At 42.7% G+C, this 21,417-nt stretch overlaps 1 protein-coding gene across 2 annotated transcripts in view; it reads right to left on the reverse strand.

Moving 5' to 3' along the window:
* FOXK1 (forkhead box K1) overlaps positions 1-21,417 on the reverse strand; it is a 52,206-nt gene that overhangs the window by 18,915 nt on the left and 11,874 nt on the right. For both annotated transcript variants that reach the window (XM_064153641.1, XM_064153642.1), the window contains exon 2: positions 5,455-5,652. In XM_064153641.1, the coding sequence (XP_064009711.1) occupies positions 5,455-5,652 (198 nt within the window). The remainder of the gene's footprint in view (positions 1-5,454; positions 5,653-21,417) is intronic.

Raw genomic sequence — 21,417 nt, forward strand, 5'->3', positions numbered from 1 at the left:
ACAATGCTAAAGGAAAACAAAGCTGTCGAACAAGCCACAGTTGGAGAAAGTTGAAATCTTTTATTACTTGTGTCTGCTCCAGCAGTTCCCCTCTTTGAAAGGAAGTGAGCTCACTCCAACTGTGGATTCAGTGAGCATTTTATACTGATGGGGGGAAGAGGAAGCGCTCATGTAGCGGGTGACATCTGCAACCTTTCCTCCAGCACATGGCTTGGCACATCTCTTCCAACACATGGTCCATTATCTGAAATAAGCATGAGTAGGAACTCCCAAGCCCAGTACAGACTGCTGCTTTCCTTACATGATGTATATGCATCACACGAGTTGGCTTGTGGTTTAGAGACAAGGGTGATTAAAAATAATCACCGGTCTGTCCAATTGTGGGAGTTACCCAAGCCATATATTCTGTGTGAGTGCAGGAAGCAATGGGTAACAGAGACAATGCAAAAGAGCCTGCAAAAAAACCTGCCTTGGAGCTCTTCACTGGCTTTTCAGTTAAATAGCTAATAGGGCTATGCGAAGCTGGGAAACTGGAATGGAACGGAGCAGGCAGCATTAATGTAATCCTGTTCCAGTGAGTGAATGCATCCACTGAAGTCAGGGTTCAGTCAGCTCCCCACCACATACCTTTAGAGGAAATGTACAAGTTCAGATTAAATCCCAAGTGTTCTGAAACAGTGCTGTTAGGCTGTCCTAGAACCTATTAAAAAAGCATTCCCTTTTTCCAAGCCCAGTCTGAATCAAAGCAGAGCCAGAGCTTGCAGGTCGACTGTAACACGGCTCAGACACACACAGCCTGTCACGCTTTACGGAATAAAAGCTCAATACATAATTTATCTACTACACACTCTTGGAAAGTAGTAATTACACTATGCATGCATAAAGATCAGACAATGAATTTAAATGACCTGTTAAAGGCCACAAAACAAGTTGGTGGCTAAGCCAAGATAACTGCAGTTCCCGGAGCGCAGGCCTCTGAGTAATCCGCTACTGGAGCGTGCAATGTGCTGCTGAACTAATTTTGCCCAGTGAAAATAAAGAGAGAAGGAAATAAAGTTTAGAGAATATAGCTTATAAAAGCAGAGTAATTCAGCTCACATCTTCTGGTTTACTATTCAAGCTTATAAAACAGAAGGTGCAGAAGGATACTCTGTCATGAAAGGCTGAGAGAACTGGGTTTGTTCAGCCTTAAGAAGGCTTAAAGAAGACCTTGTTACCACATACCAGTAGATAAAGGATGGCCACCACGAGGATGGATTCACATTGAACAGACAAAAGGTAATGGGCACAAGTTACTCCTAGAGAGGTTCTCAGACTCCAGAAGAAAATGTTTCACCATGAGAACAGTCAGACATCGGAATCACTCCTAAGGGAAGTAGTGGATTCCCCTACACTGGGCAGTTTCAGGATTCAGTTTGACAGGGTGCTGGGCCATCTCGTTTAAACTACACTATTACCTAGAAAGGTTGGACCAGATGATCCTTGGGGTCCCTTCTAACCTGGCATTTTGTGATTCATGCCATTAACTTAATTGTAACTCAAGTACTCACCCTTCTGGCAATAGCTGGACATGGGTGGGCACATGAAATACTAATAACTGCCATACAAACTGGGGTCCACACACAAACTAGTTATCAGCACTGAACCTCACCACTTTTCAAGCAGAGGTTCTCACAGGGTTCCAATGGCTCCTCCTCCTACATGCCAAAGAATGTCTGAGGTTTTTTGTCTTATCAACTGATAAAGATTGTATGTGATCTAACTATCTGGTGCACTTTCACTGAAAACACAAATGAGTACAAGACAAAGTGTTCAGACTCACAGTTGTTCCGGTGCAGAGATAAGCTAGAAGCAGCAGCTGTAAAATATGAATAATGGTACAGACCTCCATAGTAGAGCATTGAGTATTTCTTTGTTGTAGCTTTGTATGTTCTCACTGGTATGTGTGTATGTGTAACTGCTGTTTAGGAACAGAGAAAGATGTACAGAGAAATAATTTCATTTTCATAAATACTAAAAAACCCAACCCTGAGGGGCAGTGCTGGAGAGAGAAGCTATTTGGAAAACTGAGTTAGACTGCTACTTACAGGGGCACTAACACCAAGTGAAAGGTAATAAAAGGGAAACTCAAGCACTGTAACTCTAAACTCCAACTCAGCATGACTTTGAGACTGGGAATAGGCTCCTACATCACATCTTGTCTCTGTGGATCTGTTTTATAATCCAAGCCCAAGCCACTCTGGGGACTACATCGCACAACACATCCACATTGCTAGAAACACTAAGCTTTGCTTGGATTTGCTCTAACTCCACAATATCAGAGGTGAGGAACACTGTGCCACTAGTGTCATAGAATCAGAATCAGTCAGTTGGAAGGGACCACAAAGATCATCCAGTTCCAACCTCTCTGCCATAGGCACAGGCACCCTACCTTAGATCAGGCTGTCCAGAGCCTCATCCAGCCTGGCCTTAAACATCTCCAGAGATGGAGCCTCAACCACTTCCCTGGGCAACCCACTCCAGCCTCTCACCACTCCCATGGTGAAGAACTTCCTCCTCGTGTCCAGTCTGAACCTACCCAACTCCATCTTCGCTCCACTCCACCGAGTCCTGTCACTCCCTGAGAGCCTAAAAAGTCCCTCCCCAGCTTATTTGTAGGCCCTCCTCAGATGCTGGAAGGCCACATCCTGGGAGCCTCCTCCTCTCCAGACTGAACAGCCCCAGCTCTTTCAGTCTGTACTCCGTCTGTGTCATTCAAAGAGTACCCTCCAAAGGCCAACTGCAGAACCAAAAGACCATCCCTTAAAACTCCTGGAAGTGTGACTCAGTTTTATATCCCAAGGGGCAGAGCTGAATTTAACTAAACTACACATGTTTTGCAACACAGCATTCCAATGTCCTGGGATCCAGTGGGAAGAGATTTGGTGCTACTCTGCCCTTTCCCAGGTTGTGTGAAACAGCAGCCTGTTCCTACCAATTTCTTACAACCACAGTGGCCTTTTCCTTTCTGGAACATGCAAGTCTAGCTTTTTTAAAAGGGAATTTTGAACTCAAAGCAGGAAGAAATAAGCCATGCCTGTGTGTAATCCTCACAGCATGCTGCCAGACAACATTTTCCCTTAAAGCTGTACAATGGCATTCAAAACACATCTGCAAATGGCCCCTCCTGGAGATAAAGCACCTAGCTAAAAAAACAGTGGACACAATTCTCCCTAGGAGTAAGCAAGAATCTTGCTTTGCAAAGCTGCTGAGGGTGGCAGGTTTGGTTTTGTTTAACCAATGCTCATTCTCTCTCCAGGTGGTGCACTTTGCAGAGGGAAAATAAATAGGCTGGAAAAGGCCCAGAAGCTTGCAGGGGGGAACCTGCAGGGAAGCAAGTTGCAGTGTAAACAGGGAGGTACAGCAGGGCTGGGGGTCAGGAGGGCAGGGATGGATCTGATGGGAGCACAGGTACAGCCCCTGCCCTGCGGCAGGGTGGAGGCAGGAAAAAGGGGCCAGGAGCCACTTTCCAAAAAGGAAATTTCACCCTGCCCAGGATTTCCAAACTGCAATAATTTTCCATGGGCCAATCAGGGAGGAGCAAGGCAAACGCACCAAATTAGGAAAGTAAATACTAGAAGGGGGAGAGGGAGGAGGAGAAGGCAGCTCATGCAACCACTTCCCAAAGGCAGCAATGGGAGAGGTGTGTGGGTCTCATGATGAGCCTCTATCAACCCTTCCTGCTCTGCTCTAGGGAGGGGGGAGAGGACAACGTTCCAGTCTCACCCACCACTGTGAAACCACCAAGACAGAAGAGAGCTGCTCTGAAAGACAGATGGTCAGAATGCGTGGCTAAATGCTCCCCAAAAGCATTCCCTTTCTCCAACTGAAACACCCAAATCACTTCCCAGAGCCTGGCCCACGGTGTTACCAGGGTTGCAAGACCCTGCCAGGGGAGAGAGGAAGGCTGAAGGGGCTGAACAGGGATGTTTACAAACGTGTCAGCCCCTCCTCTGCAAGAGCAACTCGGAAACGAAAGGGCTTTGGCAAGTGAAACCTCAGATGCCTTTTGAGGTTTTCTGTGTCTTGGCTGGATTAGCTTCTGCTCAAGACAAACGGATGCAATCATTAATCATCGTTAGTAAACACTCCGTTAGGGGCTAAGCACAATTCAACACTACTATTTCCACTTTCTCCTTATGCAAAAGAAACATTCTTGGGGAGTCAAATATCAGTTGCAGACATATGCCAGAGTCGAAAGATACAGCCTCTGTTAGTAACACAAACCACACTGCACTGCTTTGCGCAAGATGACTGAATGGAAACTAACTACCATATGTTGGCAAAGAAACCATCCCCCTCCCCTCCCAGCAACAAGCTTCATCTAAAAAGAGAAGGTTAAATATAAACTAAAAGCAGTGGCTGAACAGAGGACTAAAACCACAGCTACCTCCAGCCCCCTCTTTCTCGAATATCTGCACTGCACATCTGTGCAGCTCTGCAAGATGGGTGGAAAAACCCAAACAAGCAAGCGCCTCCAGATCTATGCAAAACCAGACTGGCTTCGCTGTGACACTGAAGTCATTCTTAGCCACCTACATTTGAATACTACTCCCTGAACTAGTGCTAACTCCCAGAAGATATTTATGTATTTTACCTTTTTACAATTTACAGACAAGAAAGCAAACCAAAGGCTGCTGCTATTACCAGGCACACTTCAAATACTCTGAGGCCTGCACATTTTAAAACTCACCCTACACATGAGTTTTCTGTTCTAAAATTAGTTACACTTCAAGTTACAGCTTTAATGTTAAAAGAACTGCACTTCTATTATGCCAGCTCTTCACTGAGAAAACCAGAGAGCGCTGCAGAAAGTAACTTAATGTTCAGGTTATTTCTGCTGCACGTTTGTGAATCAGATAATTTACCAAACAGGATACTTGCCCAGATGGACGCTCAGATTGTTACAGCCCCTCAGTACATGGTCAGCATCCTAGCCCCATTTCCTTCTATTCCCAGGAAACCACGTGCCAATGGCCACCCTTGTCCCTAACTCCAGAGAACACCAGCACCACCCAGCAACAACAGAGTATTATTGAGATAAAAATAAAACAGCCAGTCCTAACATAGAAAGGAAGAATTTGCTTGCTTTCTTTTCCCCATGCATATAGGTAGCTCTTCATAGATATTCCCAATTCCACTGCCAAAGATAGACCAGTAATTCTATAGTGTGAAACTAACACTCAAGTTCACCCTTAAACCCCCTGAGCTCACAAAAGCAGCCCATGTGCCCTACTTCCAGCCACCACAGCAGGTTTTTTTGCAGCCGTCCATCGTTTCTCACATTAGATATTTAACTTCTTGTTTTTCGTGGTGCCCATTATGCCTCCCAAACAGAACAGGGCTGACAAGACCGATGTCATAGAACACAGAAGGAGTTTCCAAAAAGCAGTCTTTGGATAGTTAATATCTCACCTGATGGTGCCTGTGGGGGATGGGAGGGGACTGACCACGCTCCGGAGATCCGGCTCCGGGATGTGAATCTTCAGAGGCGATATTTGAGGGTAAAGTGGCCGAAGGGGAGGTGATGAGGCTTCCTCTTTTACTTCCACTTTATGGTACAAAGATGTGAACTGAATCTTTATAACCGTGCTAGGGAATCGGAAAGTACATCTGTAGGGGAGAGAAAGGGAAAAGTCAATTTCACACCCAACGCTAAACATATTTAAGTGCATTTATGTGCAACTGGCGAGTCATTCATTCATTTCCAGCAGAGCAATCCACCATTCTCTATAGCACCTTCCTGCTCAGTGTCCTAGCAGAATTACTGATCATTCATAAATCTCTGTAAACATATCATTGTGTATCATGTATGACCTAGGGACTGGATGCAAACTGAAGATCTGAGTAAGTTAAGTGATTTCCCCAAGGCCATGCGTTCAGTCAGTGACTATGCAAAATGCAGAACTATAATGACAAACACTTGAGTTCCTGCTCTATCAAGGACTAGGATTTACCTTTTATTAGCTCCTTGTGCACAACTCAGGAAGATACAAGTTACTAGAAAGAATCGAACCACAGGCAACATGGAGCAAAAGAGCCATAAAGTCCAGACAGCAATAAACAGACTCCATGTAAGAGCAGGCAGCGCTATTGACAAACTGGCCTCTACATACTGTATAGCTGAAGAGCAAGTCTGTACATGTTGTATAACTAATACCCATTTATATCTCTCCAGATGATGCTAAAGAATTGTCTAACAGGTCTCAGATTAAAATCCATTCATTTAGAAATGCCTCCCTTTAGAGAATGTGGGTAATAGCTAGCAAGCAGGGTCAGAATGAGGCTCCTACAAGGCTACAGGGCCTCGTTTCTTCTCCAAGTAACACTTTTCCCAATTGTTACTGAGGAAGAAAAGAAATAATCACACACCTACAAGTACAGCCTTCAGAAGACATTGTGAAATTCAAAAGGAAATAAGCATTGCCATTTTCCATACATGAACAGAAAGTGTTCTAATTTATAGTGTCTGCAACAGGCACAGAGCTGTAAGAGCGAGTGTTCTGCAATTCTTCTATTGCACTTTAATTAGACGATAATGTGCAATCAATAAAAGCTTTCTAGGGATCATTTCACTGACACTAAGGTTAAAGCAGCAGGAAATAAAAAGCAGGTTTCACCGTGGGAAAGGCCAGCAGCGCACAGTAATTGTGCTGGCTTCCAGCACCTCGGCTATAGAAGGAAAAGCAGTGGTGGTGTAGGCTGAAGGCAATTCTTTTAACCAGTGTGGCACCAAATCCTACCAGGTGACAAAAGAAGGTGGGCAGCAAATATATCTGTATGTGTGACAACCTCCTCTTAATGCTGCAAGTGGTACAAATGCAGAGAAACATAGAATCATGGAATGGTTTGGGTTGGAAGGGATCTAAAGATCATCTAGTTCCAACTTGTACATCCCTTTCAGGTGCTGGAAGGCCACTATGAGGTCTGCCCAGAGCCTTCTCTTTTCCAGGCTGAACAGCCCCAACTCTTGCAGCCTGTCCCCATAAGGGAAATGCTCCAGTCCTCTGATCATCTTTGTGGCCTCCTTTGGACCCACTCCAACTGTCTGATGCCCTTCTTCTGCTGGGGGCATGTCTTATTACAGGCTTGAAAGCACGCTCTCTTGCTCTCAGTTCTCCCACCCTAGTGAGATCTGCTGCAAAGTAATGTTCAGAAACCTGCCACAAAGAGTACAGAATTATCATTGAAGCAGGGGAAGCTCAGTCCCATCTCCCACCTCATTTCTCAAATGAGCTGGCTCAACAGTCAGTGGCCTGGACTCAAAACGGCTCTGCTACGTACTGCAGGAGTTTGCATTGCATTTAATTCACATCAGAGGTCCTGCCACCTGCACTCATTAATGCATTAAATAAGACCATCACTGCTGGCAATGAAGCTTGATTGTGTTTATCTAACCCTGCAGACTCACCAAAACACACAATTCAGAACAGCAGTCGCTGTGCCTTGCAGTGTCTGCCAGCAGCAGGCACTCTGCTTACCAAGGTGAATCTGAAGCAAGGCTGTTCAACCACCACACTCTGGATGGATTTCATACTGCTGCATGGATTTGTTTGTAGGAAAAAAGCAGAGAATAAATAAATCTGCAGTAAGCATCATACAGATCAAAGCTCAATACCAGTATGAGCAAAGCTCAAGCTCTCAGCAGGTAAAAGATGAGCTTTCTTTCACAGAGTACTGGAATTCTCTGCTGTAGCCAGGTGCTCAACATTTTTCAACATCTGAGTCAACGACAAGTAAGTCCTTGTTTAACAGTGTTCAGTGTGGTACCAACCTACTGCTGATCTCAACAGGTCTGACCACACAGAGCCTAAGGCTATTTAGCAGCACTGTTGAGACCAGATTTTCACTTCAGTTTCACACTAGTATGGAACTTTATCCCAGTGCCACTTAAGTCTTCCTTTTCAGAAGGACCAAGTAGTAAAATATCCACTCCTTCATCTTCTACACGCTACTGCCTCCAGGTTATGGTGTAACTAACTCTTCACTACACTTACTGATGTTGTAACAATGTTAGGGTGCTAGCTGCACCCTAAACCCCCTGAAGCAGCCCCTTCGGTCTGTGAGCAGGGGCAAATCTTAAGAAAAATCTTTCTCCAAAATCGTGACTCAGCCTGAAATACAAAGTCTAAAGTAACCCAGCAAACGTGTACTGAAGAGGCCCATCCAGCAATGCTTTTCCTTGAGAGCCTCCCACAGATATCTGATCCAGCCATGTGACTTACCCACAATCTCGGACTGGAAGAGGGAAGAGAAACAGAGAAGCTGGGCTGGGCTGACTACACAAGCAAACAATTACTTGGCTGATGTAGCTTTGTTTTTAGAGACAGGCTTCGCAATCCACTGAAGCAGAACCCAGGACATACAAGCAGCATTCACAGATGATGCCAGCTAGTATTACATGGCCGTTTTGTAAGCAACTGGTCCCAGAAAAAACAGAGTTAAAACACACAAAGGTGCTCGCAGCTTCAGAAAGTTTCTGCAGCCTGGTCTGTGCCAGTTTTCGGTATTGACATGGGTGGCAAAGTCAGGGTTGGGGTAATTTACTTGAATTTATGCTTTCACTGCTGTAAAAACCTGGGACTAAACAAATGGAAACGTAATGCAAAACAGACTGTAAATTCCTGCAGAACTCCTCCCCTCCCTCAGGGGTGAGAAGGTGCCTGGGGCTAGCGTTATTGTTCCAGGCTCTATCGCAACCACCACAGCAAGGCAAAGTGACAACAGCACAGCCCAGACACTGCCTCAAATCAGCAGAGTAATACTGGGGAACTGTGTCAATGAGAAATCAGAAAAGCACGATTTCTCACTCATCTTGTCCCAGGCTCACTTTTCTTTACACTGAACCTGAAAGCAGCTTTAATGACCTTTTCTAATTGTTCTCTTAATTAACCTCTTTCTGACCAAAAGAGGATAAAAGCAAATTATATCTGGCTGCTCTAGTGGGGAGTGAGACACATCGGCAAAGGAGTTAAGCCTATGAGAATTTTACTTCTACAGAAGATAAACAGGACAGGACAAACAGCCCAAGCCAAACTGAGCATGCATTCCTCAAGATTACTGTGCATATTTCAAGCTATTTAAACTGAGTTAGACTATTTGATCCATGTTGCATGATCACTATCAGAGATGCTTGGTAATTACTACCACTGCTTAGCATTTCCATCATGAGAAAAAGATCAATCTGAAAGCACAGATTAGACTGAGCACAAAAAGCATAATGAAGTTAACTGGTGTTTCTAAGGGTGCCCAAGAGGCAACTCTTTTAAGCACTTCTGAAATTTGCAGCTGATTAGAGAAGTAAGTTAATGGTCTGCAAAATCCCTTGGTCTTGGTATAGGCAGGAATCTTCAGCTCCAGAACTGCCGGGTTTAGCTTGATAACCTGCTACAGACAGGGACATCTTGCACTCCCTGGCTACATAAGCTGTGCTATTATAGTATGTTGCATATATGAATTCCTTGTGGAAAAAGATTCCCTTTTTTAAAGGATGCCTTGCAAGACAGTGAAAATAGAAAGCTTTTTTTTAGTTTGTGTTCACATTAACACCACACAAATACCTCCCCCCGTCCTCCATCAACTGCATAGAAAGAGTTTTTGCTTTATTATATTACGGGCAGAAGAAAGGAAAAGAAAATGGGTTGCTGGCTCCCCACTGCATGCTTGGGTTCACAGAGCCTATAGCAGTTGCTGAATGTATGCTATATATACATTGGAGACCATGGGGAAGAGGAGGAGTGCACATGCCACGCATGGTTACAGAGATATAACAGATATTGCTAGAATGTTTGGTTTTTAAATAAGATCCATTTTCCAAAGGCTCCCTGGGCAAACTCTTCACACTGACACCACATCACCTATGCTACTGGGCATCTGTCATGTGGGGAACCAGTGACAGGGACCACAAGTATTCCATTTACATAAGGTTTGAAAATAAAGTGCTAGGAAACACCAGGCTTTATGTAAACAGTCAATGCTAAAGCAGACTTAAAGAAAAATGTTAAAGTAAAAAAAAAAACAACCAACAGAATGACTCCATGCCCTGCATGGCTCTACAAAAAGCAGACATTCACCCCCTCCTCAAAGCATCTTTTACTCACTAATGCAGAGGGCACAGAGATGTCTTTGCCAAAACCTAGTACCAGGTTCAATAGAAGCTATTACAGTCACCGACTTCTTTGTTAGAGCACCCTGACTGCTGTTCAGCAGCAAATGAATTCTGCTAAGATCTGCTACATAAGAGAAAGTAAAGGCTATTTAAAGATTCTGAAAGGAGACAGCAAGCTGTGCTGGATTTATGGCTTTACATTTACAGTATGGATAAGCACAGTGACAAAACAGGCAAATCATGAAAAAGCCAAGGTGAAATATTTAAAACAGACCACACACAAAAAACGCATACATAAACCCAGGAATATAAGTGACATATTATGCACTATATAAACACATAATATATATTGCATTATATATGATCATGATTCTAGTTTATCACACAAAAAAAGGAATAACCAGAAAAGCAGGCTGGCAGATGGATAGACATGTGCTGTCACCAGCAAGCTGGTACCATCTTTGTCTCTTACAATGTGCCACAATTTAGAAAATCTTGTTATTCCTGAATCACAGAATCAACCAGGTTGGAAAAGTCCTCTAGGATCATCAAGTCCAGCCTATCACCTAACCCTTCTAATTGACTAAACCATGGCACTAAGTGCCTCATCCAGCCTCCTTTTAAACACCTCTGCCATCTCCCTGGGCAGCCCATTCCAATGAGCAATCACTCTTTTCATGAGGAATTTCTTCCTAAAATGTCCAGCCTAAAACTGCTCTGGTGCAGTCTGAGGCTGTGTCCTCTTGTTCTGTCACTGGGTGCCTGGGAGAAGAGACCAGCCCCCACCTGTCTACAACCTCCTTTCAGGTAGTTGTAGACAGCAATGAGGTCTCCCCTGAGCCTCTTCTTCTCTAGGCTGAACACCCCCAGCTCCCTCAGCTTCTCCTCACAGGGCTGTGCTCCAGGCCCCTCATCAGCCTTGGTGCCATTCTCTGGACATCTTCAAACACCTCAACATCTTTCTTAAACTGAGAGGCTCAGAACTGGACACAGTACTCAAGTTGTAGCCTAACCAGTGGTTAGTGTTGCAGGTGTAAATGCACCAGCAGCATCTGCTACACAGATCTTTCCCTCTGCCACTCTCAATTTGTAGCAGCAACAGGATGGTCAGCAGAACCAGGAATAAGCCTTGTTTGGCACTGGTGATGCTTGCAACACAAATATTTGGTTTAGTTTTGGGCTGCTCACTACAAGGACAATGAGGAGCTGGGGCACCTTTAGAGAATGGTAACAACGCTGGTGAAGAGTCTAGAGAACAAATCTTATGAAGAGTACCTGAGGGAATCGGGATTATTTAGCCGGGAAAGAATCTAGCCCTGGAAAGGCAGCAGCTCTTGGGAGACCCTCTCACTACAGCTCCCTGAAAGGAGGTCCAAGTCAGGTGGAGGTTGGTCTCTTCTCCCCAAGGAACAAGCAATAGGACAAGAGAAAATGACCTCCAATTGTACCAGGGTAAATTTAGGTAGGACATTAGGAACAATTTTGTCCAAAATGGTTGTTAAGCCACAAACAGGCTGACAAGGGAAGTGGTGAATTTCCCATCCCTGGAGGGATTGAATCGACAGTGTTGACGTGGTGCTGAGGGACATGGTTGAGTGGTGACCTGGCAGTGCTGGGTTAATGATTAGGTTGGAAAAGACCAAGAACAAAACCAATGATTCCATGATTGCATGTGAGGGGACAGCAGCCCAGCTCTTAGGAATTAGACAGTTATCTCTACAATCAGCAAATACCTTGGATTCAAAGGGAAGTAGCTAGAGCTCTAATTACAGCACATGTCAGAATGAACAACTATGTCATTTCTAGCTAGTTTGACCAAGGATGCCCACATCAAAACCCCTTTAAAAAAGATCCCAAATGACAAATCCCAGACAACAGCTCTTTGCCTGTGCCCTGCATTGTCTCTGAAACCAAACTGTTGTGTGTCAATTACATATAGTTCACCCAGAAGAATTCAGTGTTATTCCCATGCACAATATTCTAAAACCACACTAAGTTTCTCAACTCAGTGAGAATTTGCTCTCGGACACCTTTGTCAGGCTATTATCATTACCAGTCATTTCAAGGTGCTTGACATGATTTTCCTGGAGGGCAAGGTGGATACTTCTCACCTTTTCATTCAACCTGTAGGCTAAATACCAAAATTCCAGGCTACAATGTGCAGCTACTGTATACAGCAGCCCTTATAGACAAGTGCCCAAATTACCTCCTGTAACTAATTTTCTTTGCCTTCTATAGTCAGCTAAGGGAAGAAGCACATGCATACATCTATGAAAATTCAGCTCCCATTAAGTCATAAATCCACTCCCTATTCCCATAATACTTTGAAGAAGTCTGAAAGGAGGTGCCTCAGATAACATAAAAGACTCACTGGGAAAGTTTAAGCATTGGTGCACCCAATAGCAAACTGAATTTGGTTAGAAAAAGATAAGAATTTGCTTCACTTAACCAAACAAGTATCTAAGCCCTGAAGGTCTGCCCATGGAGAGATAAAAGCAAACCCAGACAAGAACTACCACCTCAGATTTCCATTTCTTCAAAAACAAGGCTGTGATAACTGCTGTGACCACTGTGAAACAGCTGAGCGGGGAACACTGACTGATCGAGGAACACTTACTGACCAGGACTTGTTGCTTTGTGGTGCTGCAGTCTACCCAGGGGCAGCAACACTCTTCCAAACTTCCAATACAGTTCCACTGCAAAATATTTAGAAGGATTTCTCATCCCTCTCCTTTTCAGCAACCAAAACAGCCAAAGCAATCTTCTCCATCCTCACAAAAAAAAAAACAAACCCAAAACAAACACTAGACCCTTAGACCCCAAGAGAAATAATCATCAGAAGTATTGTGCTCAAAATGGTTGTTTTGCTGGAACTATCGATGTCTGAAGCAGCAAGGTGGGAAAAAACATGAGTAACAGAGCTACCTTTCAATCACAAGTGAATTAAAAGGAATTTTAGTCTGAATGAATGTCATAAAACCATACAAGCAGCTCTGAAAGCTGTCTGAGCTGTCACAGGAGATTAGGTACTATTCACCCCTCCTTCATAATAAAATAATAATAAAATCATCCAACATTTCCTGTTCCACTCCCTTCTCTAGGTTTTCTTTTCCCCTAAATAACACTTTGTAAGAAATATCAATAAGAAACCAGTTATATCATCCACTTGGCTAGTGCTATCTGCATTCCAAATGGAAAAGTTAATTGCACTGAGAATACAGAAAGAGTTCTGGAGGAGAGAAGACAAATAGATCTTATTCTCTTAAGTCTAAATACACATTGCAAAACAAGCATGTACCTATCACTATAGCAATTTAAGAGTCATTATAATACTTTTCTTTACACATCTCTTTAGGCTGGGGACACAGACAGCATAACTGCTGGGTTTTTAAGAGTGCTTTGTTCATTTTGGAGGTTACCACAGTCTTAAAAGTAAGGAGTTTTCAACATTTGCTATTTCCCTTTCAATTGCTCTGCTGATCTGAACAGATTTAACACAGAAATCCTACTGAAGGCCTACCCATAAAGTCCATTATCAAACCAGAAATATCTGGTTGATAAAATAATTTGTTGCATTCATGAAGAGGTAAGCAAAAGGCCTGCAAATAAATGGTGAAGAATGGAATCCACATTTGTTCTTCCTGAAATGAACCAACTCAATCTGAAGACAAGCAAGAGAAGAATGTTGCCAGACATCAGCAGGACAAGGAAATAAACTGCAGAGCTCCCTGTAAAGACAACTTTGGTATTATCCACTGTTGTTTAATTAGAGGAAAAGCTGTAAAAGCTGCCGTTTGTGTTTGTAACAACTGAAGGAAAAGTAGATTTAGAAAGCACCAAGATGATCTACAAATAAAGGAACAGTGCAATCTCTTACTGCTGAAAAGACAAAGCGACCCACTGAAATGTTTGGTCATATTTATTCTCTAAGACACAATGTGAGTTTAGATCAAGAGTACTGGTTTCTAACCTCCCAGCTCCCCTGAGCTCACAGATCACTTGCCTTGCATGCTTTATAAACACAATCTCTTTATTTAATATACACTGTCATGCCCAACGTGGCAGATACACCAAGAAATGCATACATCAGCCCTGACTGAACTAAAATTGTGTGCATATGTGAGCAAGCTCGGGTTTGATATAATTAGCTGAATTCAAGAGAGAGTGGCCTGTCTTCTACTTCATGAATTTTCATTTTCTTCAGTTGGGAACTTTACCCAGAAAAAGTATTAGCAACTATTTCCATGTCCCTGTTACACTCTATGCACAAACAGTTCAGCTTCAGTGTACTGAGGTCTCTGGAATAAACCACTTCCTAGATGCTGTTTCTGGACTAGAGCAAATGTAAACCTGGTTTTAGTAAAGGCAAACTCACGCTGAAGCCATCCTCATACCCTGTTCAGTGGAATTAGTATCAATTAGTCTGCGATTCCACATCACTGGAAATTTCTTCTGTTTGTCCACTCATATGCATCTGAGCTGACTGGAATTCCTTCTCTTTTCACAGTCACCCTGAACTCACTGGGATGAGTATTTGGACAACTGAGTAAACCTCTGGAGCATGTGTATACTGCCTGCTGGCTTCTTCTCCTTCAAATCTCCACAAAGAGAGAACAATTAAATCTTAATCTCATGTAGATTTATTTTAACACAATTTAGATCTATTTCTCTCTGGTGTAAGAGGCATTTCTTTTACCCTTGCTGCCACTGTTTCCCTTCAGCCATTTCCTCTCAATAGTACCATCCAGATCACGGCACAGCAAGTCAACCCAGAGAGTTGAAGTAATTTCTTTCTCTATTTGTGGCAACACAAACACCAAAAGAGAAGGTGGAAGGCACATGTCTCAAGGAGAGAAAGGAAAGGAGGAGGAACCAGCAAAAATGTGGCAGATTTATATGATCAGAACAAAACAGCCATGGACTGGGATTTAAGCATCACATGATCCAAACACTACCTTCTCCTTTCAGAAGAAAAGGAAATGCAACTCATTCGTTCTGAGAAAAGCTCTGGGTCTTTCTCAGGTATATCACATCAGCCACCACGTGTCTTAAAGATGGAAACTTTCCAAAGTTCCTGAAGTGGGAAAGTCACAGTTTTAGGGGATTCAGCATATTTCAAGCCCAGAGTTACTCAGCTGTATGCAAGAAGACCAAAGACCAAAAATGTTTCCTACATTCCAACAACTGTGTCCTGGGGTCCCTTTCCCATGGTAATTCTCCCATAGCAACTGCCAGGTCAGACTGCAGGAGCAGCAGTGGGTTTGTGGCCAACCGGGATGTGATAACACAGGCTGTACATGCTGCAAAATCAGTTCCTTTTATTCCCACCATGCTTTCAGGGTTTATTCACTGACTGTCCTTGAGAAAAGCAAGCATGGTAAGATGGCTGAATAAGGACAAGGCTTCTGAAAAAAATTACATTGCCATTGCTTTGTCACAGACAAGATCTTTTCCTTAAGCTCCCTGATACTATTTAGGTGGAAACATGCACAAGAGGAAGGATTTTTCCCTTAATGAAAAGGCTCTACAGGTTACACGGAGATTTGCCTAACATGGCATATTACTGTGTTTCAAACAAGGTTTCCAACACAGCCTGACAAGGTTTCAGATGGGCGAAGAGCGTGTGCAGGCAAGTGTATCTATTTAAAACAAATACTACCAACAGCATCAGGCAAAACCACAACTTATGAATAGCTATGTCTCTTAAAAAGCATCAAGTAAATTAGCTGTAATGAATGTTTCTATTGAGCTCAGTTGCACAGGGCTTCCCTTTATGCCATTTCATCAAGGTTCTAACACATTGAGAAACACTTCCACGCACAGGCGGATTTTCAAACAGGTATTTTAGCAAACTCCTTTGAAGACAGCAAGGTTCACAGAAGAGTTTGGGCAGACTCCAGGATTTCTCTGCCTGCCAGCATCATGCACATACAGACATATACAAAAATTTTTTGTTTCTTCAGTCTCTCAAGCTTCTGCAAACATCCCACCTCAGAATGCTGACTAACAGCTGCTGCCCATCCTGGAAAAGGCAGTGAGTGAAACTGAGCCAAGGAGGTGGTAGAGCGAGCAGAGTATAAATCCCCCTAGGCTGATCATGAAGGCTAAAAAGGAAAAAAAGATACCAGAAGCCCCACTCAAAGAACATCAGAATGGTGGTTTGGTTCATATATGACTTCTTTTAAAGTGCACAGGAGAAGACAGTCACTATTTCCTTATTTTTTTTCTTTTTTAGGATGCAATAACCAGATGTGAAAAGCAAAACATTTGGAAGCTTGCACCGTGATATCATGCTGTGAAACGTCAACAATCATTTTCTTCTACACATCTTCCCTACAACAAACCTTTTAATTGCTGTCACTGAGCAAACCAATAAATCGATCAAACACCACCGAGAGAAACAGTTCATTGTTCAGGCAAGTGAGACTATTCAAGGCTGTTTCATACAGGAGAATCAGTAGTGTGAAGAATAAAGAGCTCTATTTTTATTTATAATTACCTTACATCTCTTAAATATTGTTCTGGTTTTACTCTTTGACTTGAGACTGACTCAATTATTAGAGACATAAAGCATAGCTTTCACTTACAGACTCTTCCCTTTGAGAAGTAAAGCACAGTGTAGAAAAAGAGAAGGAAAAAAAACCCCAACAAACAAACCAAACACCAAACCACATAAGATATCGTAGTTGTAATTTTTTCAGTGTAATGAAATACCACAACAAGGTCCTGGAATAAATTCAGAAATAGCATCTGACAGAAGAACAGGAAAGAAATGACCAAATTGCTGAGAAAGGTGTTTCCATCAGCTAATGGGAGAGCCAGCAAGAATAGTTGGAGGTTTCTTAGAAAAAGTCATTACCCTGTCTGGGAAATTCACATCGTGGACAGGTCTTTTCCACATCCCCAGCTTTGCAGCATGGGTCTGTAGTAATGCTGCTCACTTGACTGCAAAGAAAGCTACCAGAAGCTGCTCTGGCGGTGTTCAAGAAAAGACTGGATGAGGTACTTAGTGCCACGGTCTAGTTGACTGGATAGGGATGGGGGATAGGTTGGACTGGATGAGCTTGGAGGTCTCTTCCAACCTGGTTGATTCTATGATTCTATTGAGAGTACAAAGGGCCAGGAATGTGCAGTTTCAAACATGACCTTTCTGAAAGCACTCTAAGCCAGTCAGTAGACCTTTTGCATTCATTGCAATGCCTAAAAACCCCAAACCAAACCAAACAAGGAAAAAAAAAAGGCAGCTGAGGGATATTCTTGAAATTATCACCACGATCACCACTTAGTTACAAACTCAGTGGAACACTGGTCAATCCACACCTGATCAGGAACTCATTCATTTCTCCATTTAAAACAGAAAGAAAGCCCCAACTATAAACACTTATGTTAAAATTAACCCAGAAAAATCCTGATAATTGTTTCCAGGCAGATTATAAATATCTGAGATGATTTCAGAAACCAAACCTTGGTATAATCCAAATATTATCATTAACAGGCTTTTATAACATATGACTTTGTAACAGAGTTTTGGTACCTTGATCATGGACTCTGTAAAGCCCACCATAAAGGCCAATCTTTAAAACGTGCATGAAAAGACAACGTGGTAGTTACTTGGTGCCCATCAACCAAGCATAGAGAGACAAAGAGGTGCTGCTATAATGGATACCTCACTTAGCTTCCTGTTTTAACACAGTGGAGTCAACTTGAAAATATGCCATTCACTCCAAATCTGGGCACAGGGCTCGCTATCAGAAGATGAATTCTTCTTCCCCTCCTTTACAAACAAGGAAGCTGCAGTTCAGCAGTACGTAGAGCAGAATATGTGGAGTGCAGCCAACCTGAAGCATTGCAAGCTCTAACAGTTTGCCAGTGTGTTAACAAGCACCTAAGCCTTGAAGGTCTTACCTATACCCACAAAAATCAGAGGGAATTTTGCATCAATATAAATTCATCTGCAGTATCAGTGACATTTATCTTTTAATCAATATTGGTTGAGGGTTTTTTTTGCCTTTTAAAATTTATTTAAGTCTCAAGAAGGTGAATTCTGGCTCTACTTATACCACATCATTACAGAAGCTTCTCTGTTCTCCTGTGTAGACCTTACTATAAACAACTTCATGTGTCTGAGCAAACATAACATACAGTGAGCTTTTTCCTGTGTGTCATATGGTAAGCCACGTCTTAACCCAACACCACTCTGCCAGCCAACTAAAGTCTACCTCATATATATCAACCCTTGCAGTATAATGATAGCAAAGAAAAACCTCGCGGTTGCATTTCCAGAGATGTCAACAGCCAGCTACCTGTAGAGAACATTCAGTAAGCTTTCCTTGAAGCCTAAAATGAACCATAAAGCTCCTGTTTATTTTGAAGCTTGGAAACAGGAAGGTGTTTGAAGCATCAGAATGAGAGGCCTGACATTAAAAACTTGATATGAAAGTTTGCTACTGAAGAAGTGGCCTGGCACAGAGCAGACTATGCTTTTGTTTAAATGATGTTGGCTGCCAACACAGAGAATTTTGCTATCAGCACTGCAGGCATTTGATATCATCTGTAACACACAGCAAGCCCATTACATTATTTTGTTGTGTGTGTGGTTGTATACATAAAAATAACAACAGTTAAGAGACTCTAACACACATCAGGCTGTGTACCACCGCTGCTCTAATCAGGTATTCTAGCCTCTACAGGTCTGGATCCTACCTTAACCATTTCCTCATTGAACAGTAAATATTTGATCTTCAGAGAAAATGTAAATGAAGTGTAACATTTGTGTGTTTGTGTATCTCACTTTCATCATCAAGTCTTGTAACTGCAAAAATCCCTTTCCACGTTTAGGCTGATCAATCTGTTAATTTTTGTTAGTATATGGTCAGCATTGCAGTTTAATTTGTAAATTTTTCCATAAAGCCTGAAAATTAGCAGTATCTGTGATTTTAAAATAAGCAAGCAAAACCCAGCATACTAAATAAAGACCACATAAAGCTAAACAGCTATTTAGTATCTCCAGTTTGCATGTAACAGGGCCAGGAAACCAAATTGCTTTAGCTTTGGAGAAGATGGAGGGTTTTTATAACTTACTCTCTTCCTAACTCTGATTAATTTCAATTTATTCTCCTAAATGGTGCTAATTTTTTCACCTTGAAGCTTTTTGTCTTCTATATGACACCTTTTAAGGTGTCTGCCTTTTTTAAAAGGATCCCTGCTTAAAAACTCCTGTAGGTGATAACCCTATTACCATGTTTCAAAGCCTGATCTGCCTCCTCAGTGGTGTGCAAGCCTCTCCCATTGAGAGTAGAATAGCGGTCCTATGCTCAAGAGCCATGGGATGTTTTCAGAAACCCAAGCTCCAGAGAAAGCTTGGACATCACTCCAAACACTCCCTTGCTTGAGCTCCTCCTGTACTGCACAAAGAAAACAGGGCTGCTGACAGGGATCAATTCCCTGCTGCTGTGCTTTTGGGCAGCAGCCTGACACACCACAGCCTTTGCACAGGCACACATACAACTTCAACATCATCACTATAGCTGGAAGTGAACGCAGATGACCAGCCAGCAACTCCCTCCTCTCAGCCTCCTTTATGTCAATAAATCTTAACCTGCTTGTTTAAGCAATGTTTAATGATAAACAGTTTAGAACATTCTCCAGAATATAAACAAAGGTGAGCAGAAGAAAAACCGAGAGTCCAGTTACGAGAATTGCTTGCCACTTGCTGCTGAACCAGGTAACAGAGAGCAGAGAAACACAAACTGCTAAGGAACAGAATACAAGCACCTGGTGTTAATTTAAAGCAACTACCATCCAACAACATTAAAGAACCCAGAATTGAGACCACAGAAGGATTTCAAGGACTAAATGCATTAGCATTCTTGGTTCTCCTAAAAACAAACAGAAAAATTGCTCAGAACACCCACTTAGATACATGGAAATAAATTACCCTCATTGATCTCATCCCACTGCCGTTTACAATGCAGTCATCTTGATTCCCTTCTGTGGTGCTAATCAAGCTAAAATTACCTCCCCTCCTGCTTACTGCATGTGCTAGCACCATGAAAATCAACACAGAGGCAGGGTCAATTGTCCCTCTCCACAAGAGCAGCCCACTTTGCTGAGATGGCTGATGCACACTTAAGACGTGCAGAACCTCACATAAGATTTTTAACTGTGTTCATGATGGGACTAGAACATTTAGACTGGGTGACAGAATAAGTACCTCTTACAAACCTAGTTCAAGTACTTCAGAATGCCTAGTCATTGTTGCCTTCTACAGATCTCTGTAAAATAGGCTCTCTGAAAGTAGGGATTTCAGTCCTGTTCAGCTAGTGACTGTCTTAAAAGAACCAACACCACATTTGTCACCCCTGCTTTGACAGAGTGAAGATGTGTCTTATGCCAGCACTTCCACAAAGCTCTGGGGGACTCTTCATCAGCGTAGCACTTAGTTAAGTCTAGGGAATATTTAAAAGACACAGAAATCCATTTTATGTGGTTGCCACTCTGACAACACTGGCGAAGAACTACATACCATATCCTAGTGTTCAGTTTTGAAACTGTTCCATTTTAGATCCTAGTGAGATATTTCAAAGGAAAAAAAAACCCAAAAGCAAAACAAAATCCCAATCCTACCAAATAATACCCATTACACAGAGCTAAAGTACAGATCAAATTGGTGTATCTGTGGAGTGGAACAGAAGAAAAAGGGAAAAAAAGAAAGTAGTCTGTGGAGATAAGTTTTCTTCAAGTGTGTGCCTGACAGCAGCCAAGGTTTTATGCTATCGAAAACACACAATATGCACCAGAGTGACAAGCAAGGTTATTCCATCCACCCCCTTGCTAACTCACTGTCCCACTAAGTTAATTCAAATGCAGAATGAAAGGCAACTTGAATGAAACAAAGTGGGATGACACTTGTTTCTACATTCTGCTGTCACCACCCTCCTCCCACACCCAGTCTTCAAGAGATGGTGACAAACTCTCCTCTGGCAGACACTACATACGGTCTTGGATCAGGAGTAAACTTTGCTTGGCCCTTGCCAAGTGCTTATAGGTATGAAGCATCTCACTTTCCTGTAGGACTTTTCATGCCCTGTTTTCCCCAGTCCTAGGGGAGTACAGCCAAACCACAGCACTCTGCCTCAGTGACGACAGCATTCAGCCCCACTGGACCCTGGACCATGGCTATTCTGGCAGCAGCAGGCAGTGAGCACTCAGTCTGACATGCTGCTGGTATTCCAGACATGTTACAGCAATGACCAATATACATGGCTCTG

The sequence above is a fragment of the Pogoniulus pusillus genome, chromosome 13, assembly GCF_015220805.1.
Source record: "Pogoniulus pusillus isolate bPogPus1 chromosome 13, bPogPus1.pri, whole genome shotgun sequence".
Lineage (NCBI taxonomy): Eukaryota > Metazoa > Chordata > Aves > Piciformes > Lybiidae > Pogoniulus > Pogoniulus pusillus.